This window comes from Micromys minutus (genome assembly GCF_963924665.1).
Source record: "Micromys minutus genome assembly, chromosome: 32".
NCBI classification, from domain to species: Eukaryota; Metazoa; Chordata; class Mammalia; order Rodentia; family Muridae; genus Micromys; species Micromys minutus.
In genome coordinates this window covers 21,480,573-21,496,128 of record NC_137967.1, presented here as the reverse complement: position 1 = coordinate 21,496,128, position 15,556 = coordinate 21,480,573, and the positions used below count along the sequence as shown (strand labels likewise).

At 45.1% G+C, this 15,556-nt stretch overlaps 1 protein-coding gene across 2 annotated transcripts in view; it reads right to left on the bottom strand.

Moving 5' to 3' along the window:
• Positions 1-15,556, bottom strand: part of SAE1 (SUMO1 activating enzyme subunit 1) — a 50,151-nt gene that overhangs the window by 10,440 nt on the left and 24,155 nt on the right. For both annotated transcript variants that reach the window (XM_080908599.1, XM_080908600.1), the window contains one exon: positions 15,286-15,391. In XM_080908599.1, coding sequence (XP_080764725.1) covers positions 15,286-15,391 — 106 coding nt within the window. The remainder of the gene's footprint in view (positions 1-15,285; positions 15,392-15,556) is intronic.

Here is a 15,556-nt window from a genome sequence, read left to right as displayed (position 1 = left end):
GGACTACATTTTTGCAAGGTGCATTTTCTAGATGGTTTTGAACGTTCACAAAGATAACATCTACACTGCAAGCTACTGGATCAGAAGGTGAGCGTAGGAAACCCCTGTCCATCGGGTTTCAGAGTAATATCTGCTTCACCTCACAGAGAAACCAGGTGGCATCCGAGGAAGAGCAAAGGGAGGCAGCCCGAGGCCAGCAGGCTGGCATGGTGTACACACCTCACTGACCACAGCTGAGTGCTCTCAGGCCACTGGGAAGGCGGCCAGCAGCACGGCCTTTATTTGCAGCAAAGCAAACAAAAGCAGTCTTTTTCACTCTTTTCCGAATGTCAGCACTCATTAGCAGAGGTGAAGAGGGCAAGAAGAAATGCATGTTCTAAAAAAGGCAGCAACCTCGGGACTTAGCCCACAGTTCTTACTGTGTTCTGCTGTCGTACTTCCTGCTGCTCTTAAACATCAGTCACACATACATGCTGCTGCTGACTGCATTTCTGAAACGTACCTTACCAGTTTGGGTTATAACTCACTCAGATCAAAAAGTGCCAGGGAAGGAGAACAGCCTGGATAACATTAAAACACTACAAAACCAGAGCTCCAAACTTAATTAACTTCATCTGAACCATGCAATGTGTGTTGCCCAAGTCAATGGGGCATCACTGTTGGAGCCGATGGATCACCCATGTTTCTGCTTAAGTTTAGGATCTACCTGTGTAACGGAAAAGACAAACTTTGATCACTACTACCAGCTGGGTGGCGGTGGCAGTGGCGGTGACGGCAGCAGCGGTATATACCTTCAACTCCAACACTCAGAAGGCAGAGGCAGGTCTATAATTGTTCAAGGCTAGCCTACTCTACAGAGTAAAAGAAACCCTGTCTTGGGGGGAAAAAGTATCTTTTCATGTTATTTCAAAGAGAACCTGTGTGTATGTGAACATAACACAGCCACTTTAAAAAAAAAATCTAAACATGCGCAAACTTCATCTGCATCAGAACACCAGCGCTCAGAGCTGCCGGCAGCCGTGGTGACAACAGGCACAGGTCATGGTTTAACTCCAGCACTCAGGGGCAGGCCAATCTCTTGAGAGGCCAGCCCAGTCTACAGAGCAAGTTTTGGGACAACCTGCACTACAGAGAAATCCTGTCTCTGAAAAACCTATATAATTAGATAAGTAGGGGTCTGGAGAGATGGCTCAGTGGTTAAGAACACTGACTGTTCTTCCAGAGGTCCTGAGTTCAATTCCCAGCAACCACATGGTGGCTCACAACCATCTGTAATGAGATCTGATGCCCTCTTCTGGTGTATGTATCTGAAGACAGCTACAGTGTACTACCCACATGCATGAAATAAATAAATCTTTTTTAAAAAATTAGATAAATAAATAAGAAAGTCAAGGGACTTTACTTAGTACCTTAGTAATGGTATATTTGCCCAGCAAGTGCAAGGCCCTGGGTGTCATTCCCAGTAGAGAAGCAAGAATAACTCAGTTGAATACTGTGATAGTTAACCCTAACCCTAACCAAGGGCACCTAAATGACACACATACAGCATTCAACAGAAAATAACAAAGTGTCACAAATTAGCCCCAACACAAGATAGCTTTCAAAAGTGGCTCTACTGAGGACAGGAAGCTAAACTTATAACAAAAATCACCTTAAAGGCTTCAGGCTCTTTTGGCCAGACAATCATGGCTTCATCCTCTTAACTGCCCCCAGCTGGCTCTCTCAGTAAGACTTCCTTCGTCTTGTTTTCTAGCTACAGGCCCATTACATTGTGTAGGTCCATGTAGAACTCATGTACCAGTGAGTGACTCCTTTCCCCCGGCGTGCTCAGTGCTGGGACTACTTCCAGCAGGAAGGCTACAGGCCTGACACCGAGCCAGTCACCCACTCAGTCACCCACTCGGTAGGACACAGCTGGGGGAGGGGTTCTTGGAGGCCACCAGTCTGCACTCAGTTAACATATACTGACCAGGGTTCAGACCATGGCTGGATTCTAACAGGGTGACCACACTGTGGTCAAAAACCACAGGGACTAGCAGAGCCAACTTCAGAAGCTCTAGGTGCCAGGGACCCCTAGGCTGTCAGCAGTCAGTCTCGCCCATGGTCAGAACCATGCACACTTAGTTTTCTGCTAACCTCCTGTGCCAAAGGCATCCCAGGCCGAAGACCTGGCAAGTTGGAGAGCGGCACAAAATATCAACCACATGGCTAAAGTCTCTTTTGGAAAACTAGACTCAAGAACACGTAGCTAAGGTGTTCAAGCCCCGAGGACAGTGTGTGAGCACACCAAAACCCAGTACCTGGCAGACTGTCCTGTCCCTCATCTCCCAGTGTGGCAGCCCAGCTCTGGTCACTCGCTCACCGCTGTAAGCATTCAGCCCCTCCTTCCTTTGTTCCACCCTTCTCACCTTAGCTTCTTTCTCTCTTCCTTTGCTCAAAGTCCAGGCAGGCAAGTTTTTGGCAGTCTTCTTGGCTCAGCATCCCATCCCAAATGTTTAGATTTTACAGGATTATGTTAATACACTTGACAAACTGAGCAGTTTCTAAGATAACCCTAACAGTTTTGTCTCTCTTCTAAAGATTTTATGTTTGTGTGAGTGTGCACCATAAGTGCAGGCATAGACAGGAGTCAGAAAAGGGAGCTGTAAGCTCAGCAGCCGTAAGTTGTCAGGTAGCTGCAGTGGGTGCCAGCAACTGGACTCAAGTCCTTTGGAGGAACTGCAAGTGAGGTTTTCCCCACTGCTTTGCTAGGCCATCTTCCTGATCCCTCATTCTGTTTCCTATCAAGTATTATAAACAAGGTAATCCCGGAAGTCATCGGGACAGTACATGCTCTCTGCTGAAGGTAGAGACATGGTGGCAGTGCCACTTCACATACACACAACATGCTCTGCCAGGGGACTCAGGACTCACAACCCTCCAGTTCCAGGGAAATATGATATCGTCTTCTGGCCAGCATGGACTCTCTGCATGGATACAGAATGTACAGACCAACATTGCAGGCACAAAATTAATACACAAAATAAACTGCACCATGAAAGAGGTGTGGTGTACGCCTATAATCCAGAACTCTGAAGGTAGAGGCAGAACTTCAAAGCCATCCTCGGCCAATCCCCAAAACAAAGAAATGGCCCTTTGAACCCCATCACTTAAGAGATGAAGGCAGGACCATTAGGAGTTCTAGGTGATCCTTTACTATACCCTGCTTCATCAAACACCACCCCTCCTTCTTCAAAATCTCTTGGAGGCCACAATGTTATACTAGAAGCTCAGAGGCAGTAGGATATAGCTGGTCATGGAAGACAGGGACACCTAAAGGTCATCATACGTTGGCTCATAAATTCTGGTGCCCAGTGTCTTCCTCATGTCCAGCTGCAGCAGCAGCAGTGCATGCACAGGAATTCTAACTTCACAAACACTTCCCGAGTCCTTGAGCTCTACCCCAGGCCTGAGATGGGAACCTTACAATCCACAAACCATATACTTACAAGCCACTGCGTGATGGCAGAGTTGCGTGATGCTCAGACCGTCCTTCATAGCAGACTCCCTAACTCCCTCAGGTGACCTGTGAGCTCCATGCCCTACCCACAGCTTGTGTTAAGTGTTTACAGACGAGGCTTTGGCTCCGAGCCTGCATGACTCCAAGGCCTGCAGGTTGTTGAATATACCTGATAGGAATCATGGAAGTCTGACCTCCTTTTTCTTGTCCATGACAGGAGTGGTCTTGCTCAGCTGTGTACACCCATAGTCAGTTCCAAGGAACTGGACTAACTACCTACCTGTATGTTTCTTTTTAAGATGATCGATCACATTATGCAACCCCAGTGTCTCAAACTAGCTATGCAGACATTGGCCCTAGAACCTCCTGCCTCTAACTTCCCAGTGACACCACACCGTTTCCCTCTATAAACAGTATACTGCCTCAAGTTTTCTGTTATAATGACAGACAGCTAGCGCCTCACCATTTAATCTCTCCAATAAGTCTTCATCAATGGCCTCATGATGAATCAGCTCAAAAGACAGAAAGACACTGTCTCTCACTGTCAGTCTCTCACTTGCTTTTGAAAAACTCTCAGACAGCCACATGAAAGCTGTTGGTGGGTAAAGGAGAGGACCAATTCTCAGAAATGACTCAAAATTTAAATAAAATAAGCAAAAAAAAAAAAAAAAAGACTCAAAATAAGATGCCCTTTTTGCCTATCAAATTACACTAAGATTACTCAAGCAAAAGGCAGAGGACCCCGTAAGGCTCAGTGAATCACACAAAACAGCCAATAAACACCTATCTACTGAAGCTCCAGGATCACTGTAAGCGAGAGGCCTTGTCTACGGTGAGGTCAAGGCTGAGGACTGCAGCTGACTCTCAAGAACAGGGTTCTTCACACCAGGTTAAGTCTGATTATACACCAGTGTTTACTACCACAGTAAACCTCAGTAAGTAACTGACCTCAGTAAATCAGATGGTAACTATGAACACAACAGAGTACTCTGCAACCACTAAAACCCATGAGCTGCATTTCTTTCATCCATTGGATTAAAACCCATGACTTTCCCATTCAGACTCTAGTTTCTGTCTATAAATGACTCCTGAGTTTGACTTTAACGGGGACACTCCAACTAGCATAAAAAGAACAGACACGAGGAGAATCACAAAGGGGAGTAGTGTGAGCCCACGGCTGTGTCCTGATGGTCCTCCATCTACCAGCCTGGCCAGTACCAAGTCACACAACCACTATGATGGCCTCTGCACTCAGCCGCCCTGCCTGGTCACAAGCAGCAGGGAAAGAGGGTCTTTTCTCCAGCCCAGCACTTGAGTGGCACGTGGTCTTGAATCTGGGCATCTGCTGCTCTCTGCCAACCACACTTGAGAAGATGGCACAGGACACCCCGTGACTATCTGACAGTCAGAGAAAAGACGTGAGGCTCTAAGAACAACCGCAGCTGGGATGGGGGCTTGTCAACAGCTCACAGGCAGATGCTCAAGTGGGGGCAGGGGACGTGGTGGCTAACAATGTGGCCATTATTGCAGCGGAATGTGGTGGGTCTCAGTTTTCCTATCTTGCAAAGTGGAATAAGACAAGACCCCAGAGTTCCTCAAGTTCAGATAAAGCAACGGTTCCAGGGACATCATTCAGTCTCCCGGTCAGAGCCACCAACCTCCCATTTGAGGGGATGCTTAAACAGACACCTCACACACAGTCTGATATGCCCTTCTGTGGACGGGAGGATAAGCGTCCCTAGGGAAGCCCCCAGGAACTACTAGTAACTCCACTAGCCACCCAGCTTCAGGACTGTGGTTCTGGGCCTGAATTCCTGCTGAAGGATCGTCCTTGCTTGTCCCTGGATGGTAAAGCCTTCCTCTTTTCTTTTTCCTCTTCTTTTAAAAAAAGATTTATTTATTCATTATATAAGTACACTGTAGCTGTCTTCAAACACAGCAGAAGTGGGCATCAGATCTCATTACAGATGGTTGCGAGCTGCCATGTGGTTGCTGGGATTTGAACTTGGGACCCCAGAAGCAGTCAATGCTCTGAACCACAGAGCCATCTCTCCAGCCCCCTTCCTCTTTTCTTAATGACTGTGGTCTTTTAAACGTACCACTGATAAGAGCCACACAGACACAAACATCACCACTGCTTTTTGCCTATAAATTATTTTTAAACATCTGTGGTCACGACGGCAGCAAATCAAGAAGCAGTCAGTCGCTGCCCCATTATCACAGGTGTCTGCCCTGGCTGGCTGTTCCTCAGGAGTCCCTGCCACTGCCGGGCACCAAAACCCCAGTGGGAAACATCATGCTTCAACAGTGCCAGCCTATGGCAGTGTCTGGCAAAGATTATGAGTTCTAAAATACAGTTCTTTTCTAAAGAGGATCCATCCCCACATCAGGCAGAGACCTAAGAAACACGAAAGACTGCATGCAGTTGAGATAGGTGTGGTGATTCACCACTGTTATTTTAGAGCTTAGGAGGCAGAGATGGGGTGGGTGGGGTGCTGTTCATGAGTTTGAAGCCCATGTATGTACAGCAAAACTATTGCAAAGGTAGAGGTATGCCAAGGTGACTTTAACAATGTATCAAAGTCACAAGGAAGAATGATGGATACAATATGAGCAAGTCCAAGTGATTTCCTTTCAGGAATTAAATCAAAATGTTATTAAAGAATTATTTTTTAGAAGCCAAACAGAGACTAGAACAATGTTTACCGTGAAAATTGAGAGTAACAGAGTGCCGTGGTCCTTCTCTTTGTGACCCATGAGAAGCAACACGAATTGCTTAAAGGCAGGAAGCTACCAAGAAGCTACCAATTTCTACATGGTAAGTGTGGACCCAAACTTCTTTCAAATCCAAACCAACTTAAATACCTTTATTCTTAAAACAAAAGAAAACTATCTGAGTGATGGAGGTGCATATCTTTAACCCCAGCACTCAAGAGGCAGAGGCAGGCAGATCTCTTGAGTTTGAGGTCAACCTGGTCTACAGAGTGAGTTTCAAGACAGGCAGTCTCAAAAAAAAAAAAAACAAAACTGTATCCGTTTAATACATGTGTGTGCGCTTGCATGTACCCACTGAGGTCGGAAGAGGGTGTCAGATTCCCCTGGAACTAGAGCTACAGGAGTTGTGATCCACCGTGTGAGTCCTGGGAATCAAACCCAGGCTCTCTGAAGGGCAACCAATGCTCTCCACCACTGAGCCATCACCTCTCTGCACCAGCCTCAAGTATTTTCATCGGGAAGAAAGCTGTGAACTGGTTCGATTCTGAAACCAACAAGCAGCTGTCTTAGAAAGACAACTTCTTCCCCACGGGCCAGCTCCCAGCATGGCTACAAGTTCCTAATCTGTGTAGCCAGCCCAGTAGATCTCCAGAAGGGCACAGCCCTGCACCTCTAGGTTTAGATGCATTTCCTGGCTAACCAACAGTAGGAAAATGACAATCTAGATGTAAATTACCTTATAGACAGCTTTACAAGGACCTAGAATAATGCAGCAACGGAGTAAGAATTAGTTAAAATCTACAAATTTAGGAAGGTGCCAAGCAATCTCAAAGGGTTCCCATTTAGCAAGCAGCACAGTATCAGACCAGTGCTACCAAAAGGGGACGACACATTTAGCCAGCTCTTGGCCCGAAGGTGCTAGAATTAGAGGAAGGAAGAAACCTAATGCAAACACAAGGAAAGGGAAGTAGGGAGGGGGGAGAGGAGGGGAGACAGAGAGAGAGAGAGAGAGAGACCTATATGTATCTATAGTCAGAACTGTTTTCTGAAGAAAAGGGAAATTATGGGAATTAAGCAATGAAGACTATCTTTGGGATTAAAAATGTCTGGATACCTGAATGAGCCCTGCAGTGGCCCTCTGTGAGTGTGAGACGTGGATTCACCTAGGATGAGTGAGCTCCAGCTTTTTTCATGTATTTCATGCTGCTGCTTACCAGCTGTGTAAAGGGGCCTTGAGACAGGGTCACACTATGTATCCCTGGCTAGCCAGATCTACAAGTTCTAGGAACACGGTGATATTCTTGTCGCCAAAAAGTAAAGGAAGAGAATATAATTATAGGGTCAGAACAGAACTCAAGCACAATTCTTGAAAAATGGGAACAGAGAATATCGTGCTTATTTCTTTTTCTTTACTTTCTTTTTTCTGGCTGTCTTAGAACTCAATCTGCACACCACCAGACTGGCCTCAAACTCACTGCTTCTACCTCCTGAGTGCTGCCACCCCTATCCTGTCTCCCCTGGCTGCTGCCACCCCTATCCTGTCTCCCCTGGCTTAAGCATACTGGTTTTTAACATATTGAGTATGCATGAATCCGTCCTCCCTTAAATTTCAAATTTTTCATTTGGGGCTGGAGAGATGGCTCAATGCTATCGAGATAGGGTTTCTCTGTGTAACCTTGGTTGCCTTGGAACTCAAGATCCTCCTGCTTCTGCCTCTCAAGTGCTGGGCTAACCATGTAAATTACAACAGCCCTGGGGAGCAGTTGCTGTTCTTACAGAGAATTACAAGTATGAATTTTAGCACCCATGGTGGGTTACGCCATCCTTAAGTCTAGTTCCAGGGGCTCCAATTCCTGCTTCAGGACTCCAAGGACAGCAGGCATGCACTCACATGTAATATACAGACACAAAGACAAAACACGCACACTAAAATAACAGCAATAAATTTTCAAGTATTTTTTTCATAATTTTTGTAAAAAAATTTGTAAGCATAAACATATGTGCATACAGGTACCCAAGAGGGCATCAGAGCCCTGGAGCTACATTCAGATGGCCATGAGACACATGATAGGGATGCCTCAAGTTGCACTTTGGTCCTCTGCAAGAGCAGCAAGCCATTTAGCTCCCGAGCCATCGTGCCCAGCCCCTTGTGGAGGAAGGCGACTCACTACCCGTGCTCTGCACCCCACACTATCCTATACTGCCCAGCTTCTCTTTGTATCCCCCACGGCAGCAGCTGCGTAATAAAGTTGAATCTGTCTGCAGTCATCATCAGTAGCTGATTACAGCCTCTAGACCCCCCCCCCCAACACCAATACTCGATAAAAGTAAAAAATCCTTTATAGGGATAGTGCCTTACCGGACAACCCCCATTCCCAACACATAACAAAAGTTTTGCTCTTGTAGAAAAGAAACACAGTTCTCTATTCCTGAGTGAGTGTACACAAGGAATTTCATTTTAAGATCCCTGAGTTCATTTTAAGGTCCTGAGTTCAAATCCCAGCAACCACATGGTGGCTCACAACCATCTGTAATGGGATCTGGTGTGTCTGAAGACAACTACAGTGTACTCATAAACATAAAATAAATAAATAAATCTTAAAAAAAGAAAAACAAGATCCCTGTCAGGAGAGTTGAGGTACTGTTGAACACAGCTCTGGGTCTGGAAATACAGTACAGTGAGTATTGTTATATAGTGCATTCAGGGTACTGGGATCTCCCCCATTAAAATGGGGCAGGGTAGAGAAACCACACAAACAAACAAAACTTCTCTTTGGGCTGGAGAGATGGCTCAGCAGTTAAGAGCACCAACTGCTCTTCTAAAAGTCCTGAGTTCAATTCCCAGCAGCCACATGGAACCATCTGTAATGCAAACAGATGCCCTCTTCTTGTGTGTCTGAAGCAGCTACAGTGTACACATATGTAAAATGAATAAATAAATCTTATAAACAAGTAAGCACCTTTTAAGAGTGTCCTGTATTTAATACAGGCACATTCTTTTTTAGGTGTTGCCTTGGGTTTTTAGGCTTCTTGTCCCACTTTATGTGTGTGTGGGGTGTAGGTGTGGTGTGTGCTCAGAGACCAGAGGGTTTGGACTGCCTGAAGCTGGAGTTACATATAGTTCATTGACAAGCTATCTCTCCAGCCTACCCTCTCTTTTTTGAGATAAGTTCTCATACCAATGCTTGACTTTAAAAGAAAAGAGCTCACGTAATCTCCCCGCCTCCATCTCTCAAGTAATGGTAACAGAGACATAACACCACACTCAGGTTATAGTTTCTCTTTTTTAAAATTATATTTTTCTTATTTGTTTGTGTGGGTATGCTGGGATTTGAACTCAGGTCCTCATAATTAATTGGAGGAGTCATCTCCTCAGCTACAGGTTTTCTAAATGTCTGCCATTCCTCCTCTGTACACTTATTATTAGTCTTCTTTTGACAGGTGCCACCATTCTTAAACAAGTTTATATTTCCTGGCACAGCACGATGCTACAAGCTCACCTGTAACTTTCCTGTCCCACTTCTGGAATCATCCACTTCTCTAAGAAGTCTTGGTTTCACTTAGTGGAAAAAGATAGTAACTACTGTGAGGTAGTTAGGAGGGTCAGTCCCTCCAGGGGAGTCTTCACATTTAAGCTTCTGACTCACAGATGTGCATAAGACAATGCACGTGCACACGCCCTGTCCCTGATCTGCAGAAGAGAAGGCACAGGCACGTGTGCACTGCTTCCTCCAATCTTGCCCACTCTCACAGGGTTCCTGCCTCCATAAACACACTATTCTGCTTAAAAAATAAAAATCACACAAACAAACAAACATCTGGCTGTGCTCATCCACACTGTTTACCTACTTGCTCACTCCAATACTTAAGTAACTTCCAAAACTGTTAACAATGAAAAACAAAGCTATACTTTACTAATTTTCAGTTCTTTCTTCAGACAGATACACAAAAACCACTGTATTAAAACAAGACCTGGTGGTTATATACAGATCCATAATCCCAGCACTTAGTAGGTAGACGCAAGATTAGACATTCAAGGCCTGCTTTGGCTGTATGACTTCTGAGGACACCACACTGATTTATCCTGGTTGAGATTCTGTCTCAACAAACAAACAAAATAAACTCAATGCACTCAGGAGGTTATTCCAGGAGCTCCCTATTGTTCCTGTTTTAGTACAGTACTGCTAATTAAAAAATAAGAATTTAGGACATGTTAAATTAAAACAGGTGACTGGGGCTCTGTTTTAAAGTATGGTTTCTTTTCCTACTATAGAAGGTCTCATTTGAGAAACTTTAGAAAAATGCCAGGAAGCAAGTCACCCTGTTATTCTGAGCTGGCAAAGGGAGCAACAGATAGTTGATCTGCACTTTCTCAAAGTTTTGGGTGGATCTAATACCACATCCAGTGAGATTTAGCCTCCTGCTGCTGTATGCTGCTCTTTAGCTTACAAAACTATCCTCTTACCTCAATCTAAAGAGGTGCCTGTACTCCCAGTTAGGGAGTCCCCTGACCTGCTCTGAGAGCTGTAGAGATTTGGTCATACTCAGCAGCTACTTGATAGAGCAGTTTTGCTCTACAACCTACATTAGAGCTCTCCTCCCAAGGTGTTAAAGTTTGTGAACATGCTGATAAGGAGATCAATTCTTTCTCTTGATTCTTAGCTATAGATCTTGCAAATAGCAGATGCACCCCAAATGTTTGACCTTTGTCATTTCTGCCTTCAGTTCTGAGGCAGCAGTATGTTTAAGTATTTTTCCACAGTTTCTTAGCAGAGACTGAGAGCATGGACCCTCTGATAGTAACTCATCTTGAGCTGTGCTCCTGGGTAAGTATGTGTGTTACTGTCCATGTTGGTAAGAGAACAGTTTCCATCTGAGAGCCACTATTTTTAGCACTCCTGTTATGATAAACTCACAGTAACCTCAAAAAGAACAAATCAAAGTCAACTTTTTGCCACAGGAAACCAGCTCACACTTAATGTTTTGAAACACACCATGGGAGAATAATAAAAAGATGAGCTCTATCTGCTCACAGATGGAGAGGACAGCTCTCAAGACAGTGGAAAAACGCACCAGGAAGCATTCAGTCTGACCACTGTTGCACTAGACTAACTGGAAAAACACCGAGTTCCCAAACACAACAAGCACACACACAGGAAAACAGGGCAGCATGAGACTCTGGAAGACACTGGACATCACAGCTATGACCTGCTGTGCTGAGTGCTGGGAATCAAAGCCAGGGCCCCTACAAGAGCAGCCAGTGCTCTGAAGCGCTGAGCCATCTTTCCAGCACCTAGATATATGTTTTAACAACACGCGAGCAGTTTGCATTCTGAAGTGGAATCAATGAGCAGACAAGCAATAACCAGTCACTCATACAAGAATAGTCATTTACCTCAGTGTCTCCAACCAGGCAAGGGGGGAATGAGGCTGGGTTCTTTGTTTTCTCAGGGGTGCATCACAGCCCAATCACCCTGTCCTCACTGAGCACAACCAGGTGACATGAAGTCATCACTAAGGCATCATCAGCTCATCTGGGTCACATTCTGAGGCCTGGAAAAACTGAAAAGTGCTTACACATTTTTCCAAATCAGATGACGGTATGTCATCCAGCCAACAGGACAAGATCACTCACCAGTTCAGGTCCTCCAGTATCATTTAAGCTATTACTTCAGGATAGCAAATTATCTGGTGTGCTAACAGCACAAGGCCTTCTGCTAAGCATCCTTGCCATTAGCTGTGATTGGAATCTCGAGTAAAGAAGTCAATCTGCTGCTGAATGGTGGTAGCGCTCAACTTTGAGTCCAACATCCAGGATCTCCAAGTTCGAGGCTAGCCTAGTCTACAGAGCAAATTCCAGGAAAGCAAATTCTCTAAGTAGCCTGGGCTACACCCCTGCCTCGAGGGAGGCAGGTGGCAATTCCGCTTTTAGGAATTTGTTTACTCAGCTATGATATGACAGGAAGAAATTAACTGGCCAGTTTCTTAAATCTGAATTCAAAATAACCTAATGAAACCCAAGTTCATTTGTGTGTATCTGTGCACCAACTCTGCTGATGTATGATTTATCACTTTTTCTTTTTGAAGCTACTTATGGGTCGTTGGACCGCAGGCAAGACAAGTGCTCTAACCACTGGGATGCACCCTCCAGTTTTATTCTTTTGTTTTGAGACAGGGTTCTAATAACTTACCTAGATTGACCTTGAGATCACGTCACAGTTTAGAGACCTTGACTTTGCTATCATCCCGCTTCAGCCTCCCAAGAACCTGAGATTACTGTCCAGTGCCACCAGGCCAGGTTTAATTAAGTATACTTCTCAAAAAGCAATGGGGGTTGAGCTGAGAGATGGCTCAGTGGTTAGAGCACTGACTGTTCTTCCAGAGGTCCTGAGTTCAAATCCCATCAACCACATGGTGGCTCACAAACCATCTGTAATGGGATCTGATGCCTTCTTCTGGTGTGTCTGAAGACAGCTATGGTGTACTCACATACATTAAATAGACAAAACAAAACAGTTCAATACAGATCTTCCAGTTAGTCCTACAGTCAACTATTTTTCTGCCCAATCTATCTCTAACTCTTTTTCCCCTGTTTTGTTTTGTCATTTTTTTAGTAGGCCCAGATCTCCTTGCAGTCACAGTAATCCTCTTACCTCTGCTTCCTTAGTGCTGGGATTACTGGCGAGCCCCCCAACAACCACTCGCTGTTTATAGACTGACAAGTAGCAGGCATCATGGAAAAGCAACAGGCTTTGGTGACCACCAGCCACTCCAGGAGCAAGGTCCTTAATAAGTCCTAGCACTCAGTAGGGTCAGGCCCTTAGGGCACACTTTCTAAGAAAGGTAACAAGGTGGCAGTCTCTAGAATACAGCGCCACACTGTACTGCTTTTCCCCTTTGTTCTCTTCCAAAAACTTTCCTTCTCTGTGGTGCTGGGGACTGAACTTGAAGACCTTGGATACACTAGGCACGTGTTGAATACTTAGGTACTCAACCCCAAGCCCTCTCAAAATTTTTACTGAATGGACTTGTAGGCCTCAGGATCGATCACAAATCTTAGACAAACGGCAGAATAAGCAGGAAATGTTCGGTCAGTTTTTATTCCAAACACCTGGTCTCAAGAAAGATAAGTTATCAATTCTAGCACTTGGGAGGCAGAGGTAGGTACTCCGTGAGTTCAAGGCCAGCCTGGTCTAATATAAGTTCCAAGGCAGCCAAAGCTGCACAGTGAGACCTGTCTCAAAAAACAAAAACCATACATCACAGGCTACGTGATCATGACATCGCAGTTAATGTCAGGTATAGTGACATACATGAAAAGCTAAAAAAATCCTTATCAAGAGATTAAATAACAATGAACATCCAAACATAGTGGCAAATGCCTTTAATCCCAGCACTACAGAGGTAAGGCAGGCAGATCTGAAGTTTGAGGCTATCCTGGTCTACAAATTAAGTTCCAGGACACACACAGAGACAGAAAGACAGACAGATAATGAGGTGAATAAGTGAAAGAAATGAAAGAACAAACTAAGGACCATCTAATCCACCTTAGAAGGTGCTGTACTCTTGATACAGATGGGAGGTCCCCTGGACACTGTCATTCTCAGACATGACATCCTATTTTCCTGAGACACAGTCCCAACGTTTCTGAAGCTAGCCTTGAACTTGTTGCAATTGTCCTATCTCAGCCTCCCCAGAGGTAGGACTACGTGAGGGAAGAGCTTGCACTGATATCTCCAGTGGTTCGATCTCTGCCACAGGAGCTGCTGTAGGATGTTGAGTGACAGCACATCACTAGATGCAGGAATGCTCCCCAATGCATTCTAACAGCCAGAACTAGAGCCACCCTAACAGACCCAAACAAGCCAGGGCAGGCTCAGGGGCTGCTTCATAAGCAATTACTAGAAAGGGTTTCAACATATACACAAAAGCTGAAAACTAGTGACTACAGCTTCCTGTGCCAAATACAGGGCTTGCAGGCAACCCTGTCCCAGAGGAGCAGGTGCTGCTCATAGTGCAGCTGGTACTTCTTCCACACAGGGTCCCACAGTCCTTAGGGAAGGCATTTCTCACATGCCTAGCACTCATTCCTACTTAACCCACTTAAATATTTCTGTATGAATCGACATTCAGGGCTTTAAAATAGTTCACCCACTAAATTTCTCTATCCCGTCCTTTTCCTGAGTTTAGACTGAAGTTGACATAGCGTAGGTTGTCCTCAGATGCACGAGGTGGCTGTGTCTGAATCCCAAGTGCTAGCAAGCATGTCTTTACCATGCCCTACCAATTATTTTTTAAATGGTATTTAAAAAGTGAACTTTGATGGGGCTAGAATTAAGTGCTCTGCAATTAAGAGTACTTGCTGTTCTTGCAAAGGACTTAAGTTTGGCTCCTACACTGACAAGGTGGCTCACAAGCATCAGAAGAGGAATCTAGCACACTCTTCTGTATTCTGTGAATACCAAACACACACACCCTGTACTTTACACAGACAATCCATGTACACGTATATGAGCAAATCACCCATATATAAGAGAGGGGGTGGGAGGACATCTCCGTGAGTTCAAAGCCTGCTTGGTCTAAACAGCCCATTCTAGACCAAAGTTATAGACTGAAACTCTGTCTCAAAAATCTATATATACTAAAATAAAAATTAAAATTAAACAATTGAATTGAAACTGTCAGGGACAGAAGCAACAGTGAAGGTCAACCAGTATTTTCCTATCAAAACCCTGAAAGATGACTCATTCAGCAAGGGAGAAGCCAGGTAGAATAAATGGTAAATGTGGGAGACTGAGGCAGGAGACTCTCAAGTTCAAGCTGGACTCCTCTGTGAGAGCTCAATGCAAAAGGTAAAAAGCAAACAACTCAGAGCTCTTGTCAGGAGACTAAGGGTTTAAGACCAGGTCTGGACAGGCCGTGTGAAAAGATGCTGGGGAGCTTACACCCACCTCAGGCTCACTGTGGAAAACAGGTCATTCTGACAGGTGTGGAGACAGAGGAACCCACACAGCTTCAACACTGGGCCACAGCACAAGCCTGGCTGGGGTGTCTCCATCTCCAGGTCTCACCTTGCAGCAGAAAGTAGTCTGGGGCAGTTCGCTTCAGGGAAGCCTTAGCTTTCTCTCCACTCCAGTCCACTTCCAGCGCTTCTTTTACAGGGCAGAAAAGCACTTTCTGTGGAAAAGGCAGAGTGTTCACAAATAAGCTGGTCTGAATCAGACAGGAACACTTTCCACGACATACAAATGGAAACAATCAGTCTTAGTCTAAGAAACCAGTGCCCACTAAAGAAACACTTCCTTCACACTCTGAACAGGGATGGGCATGTGCTCCCGATGT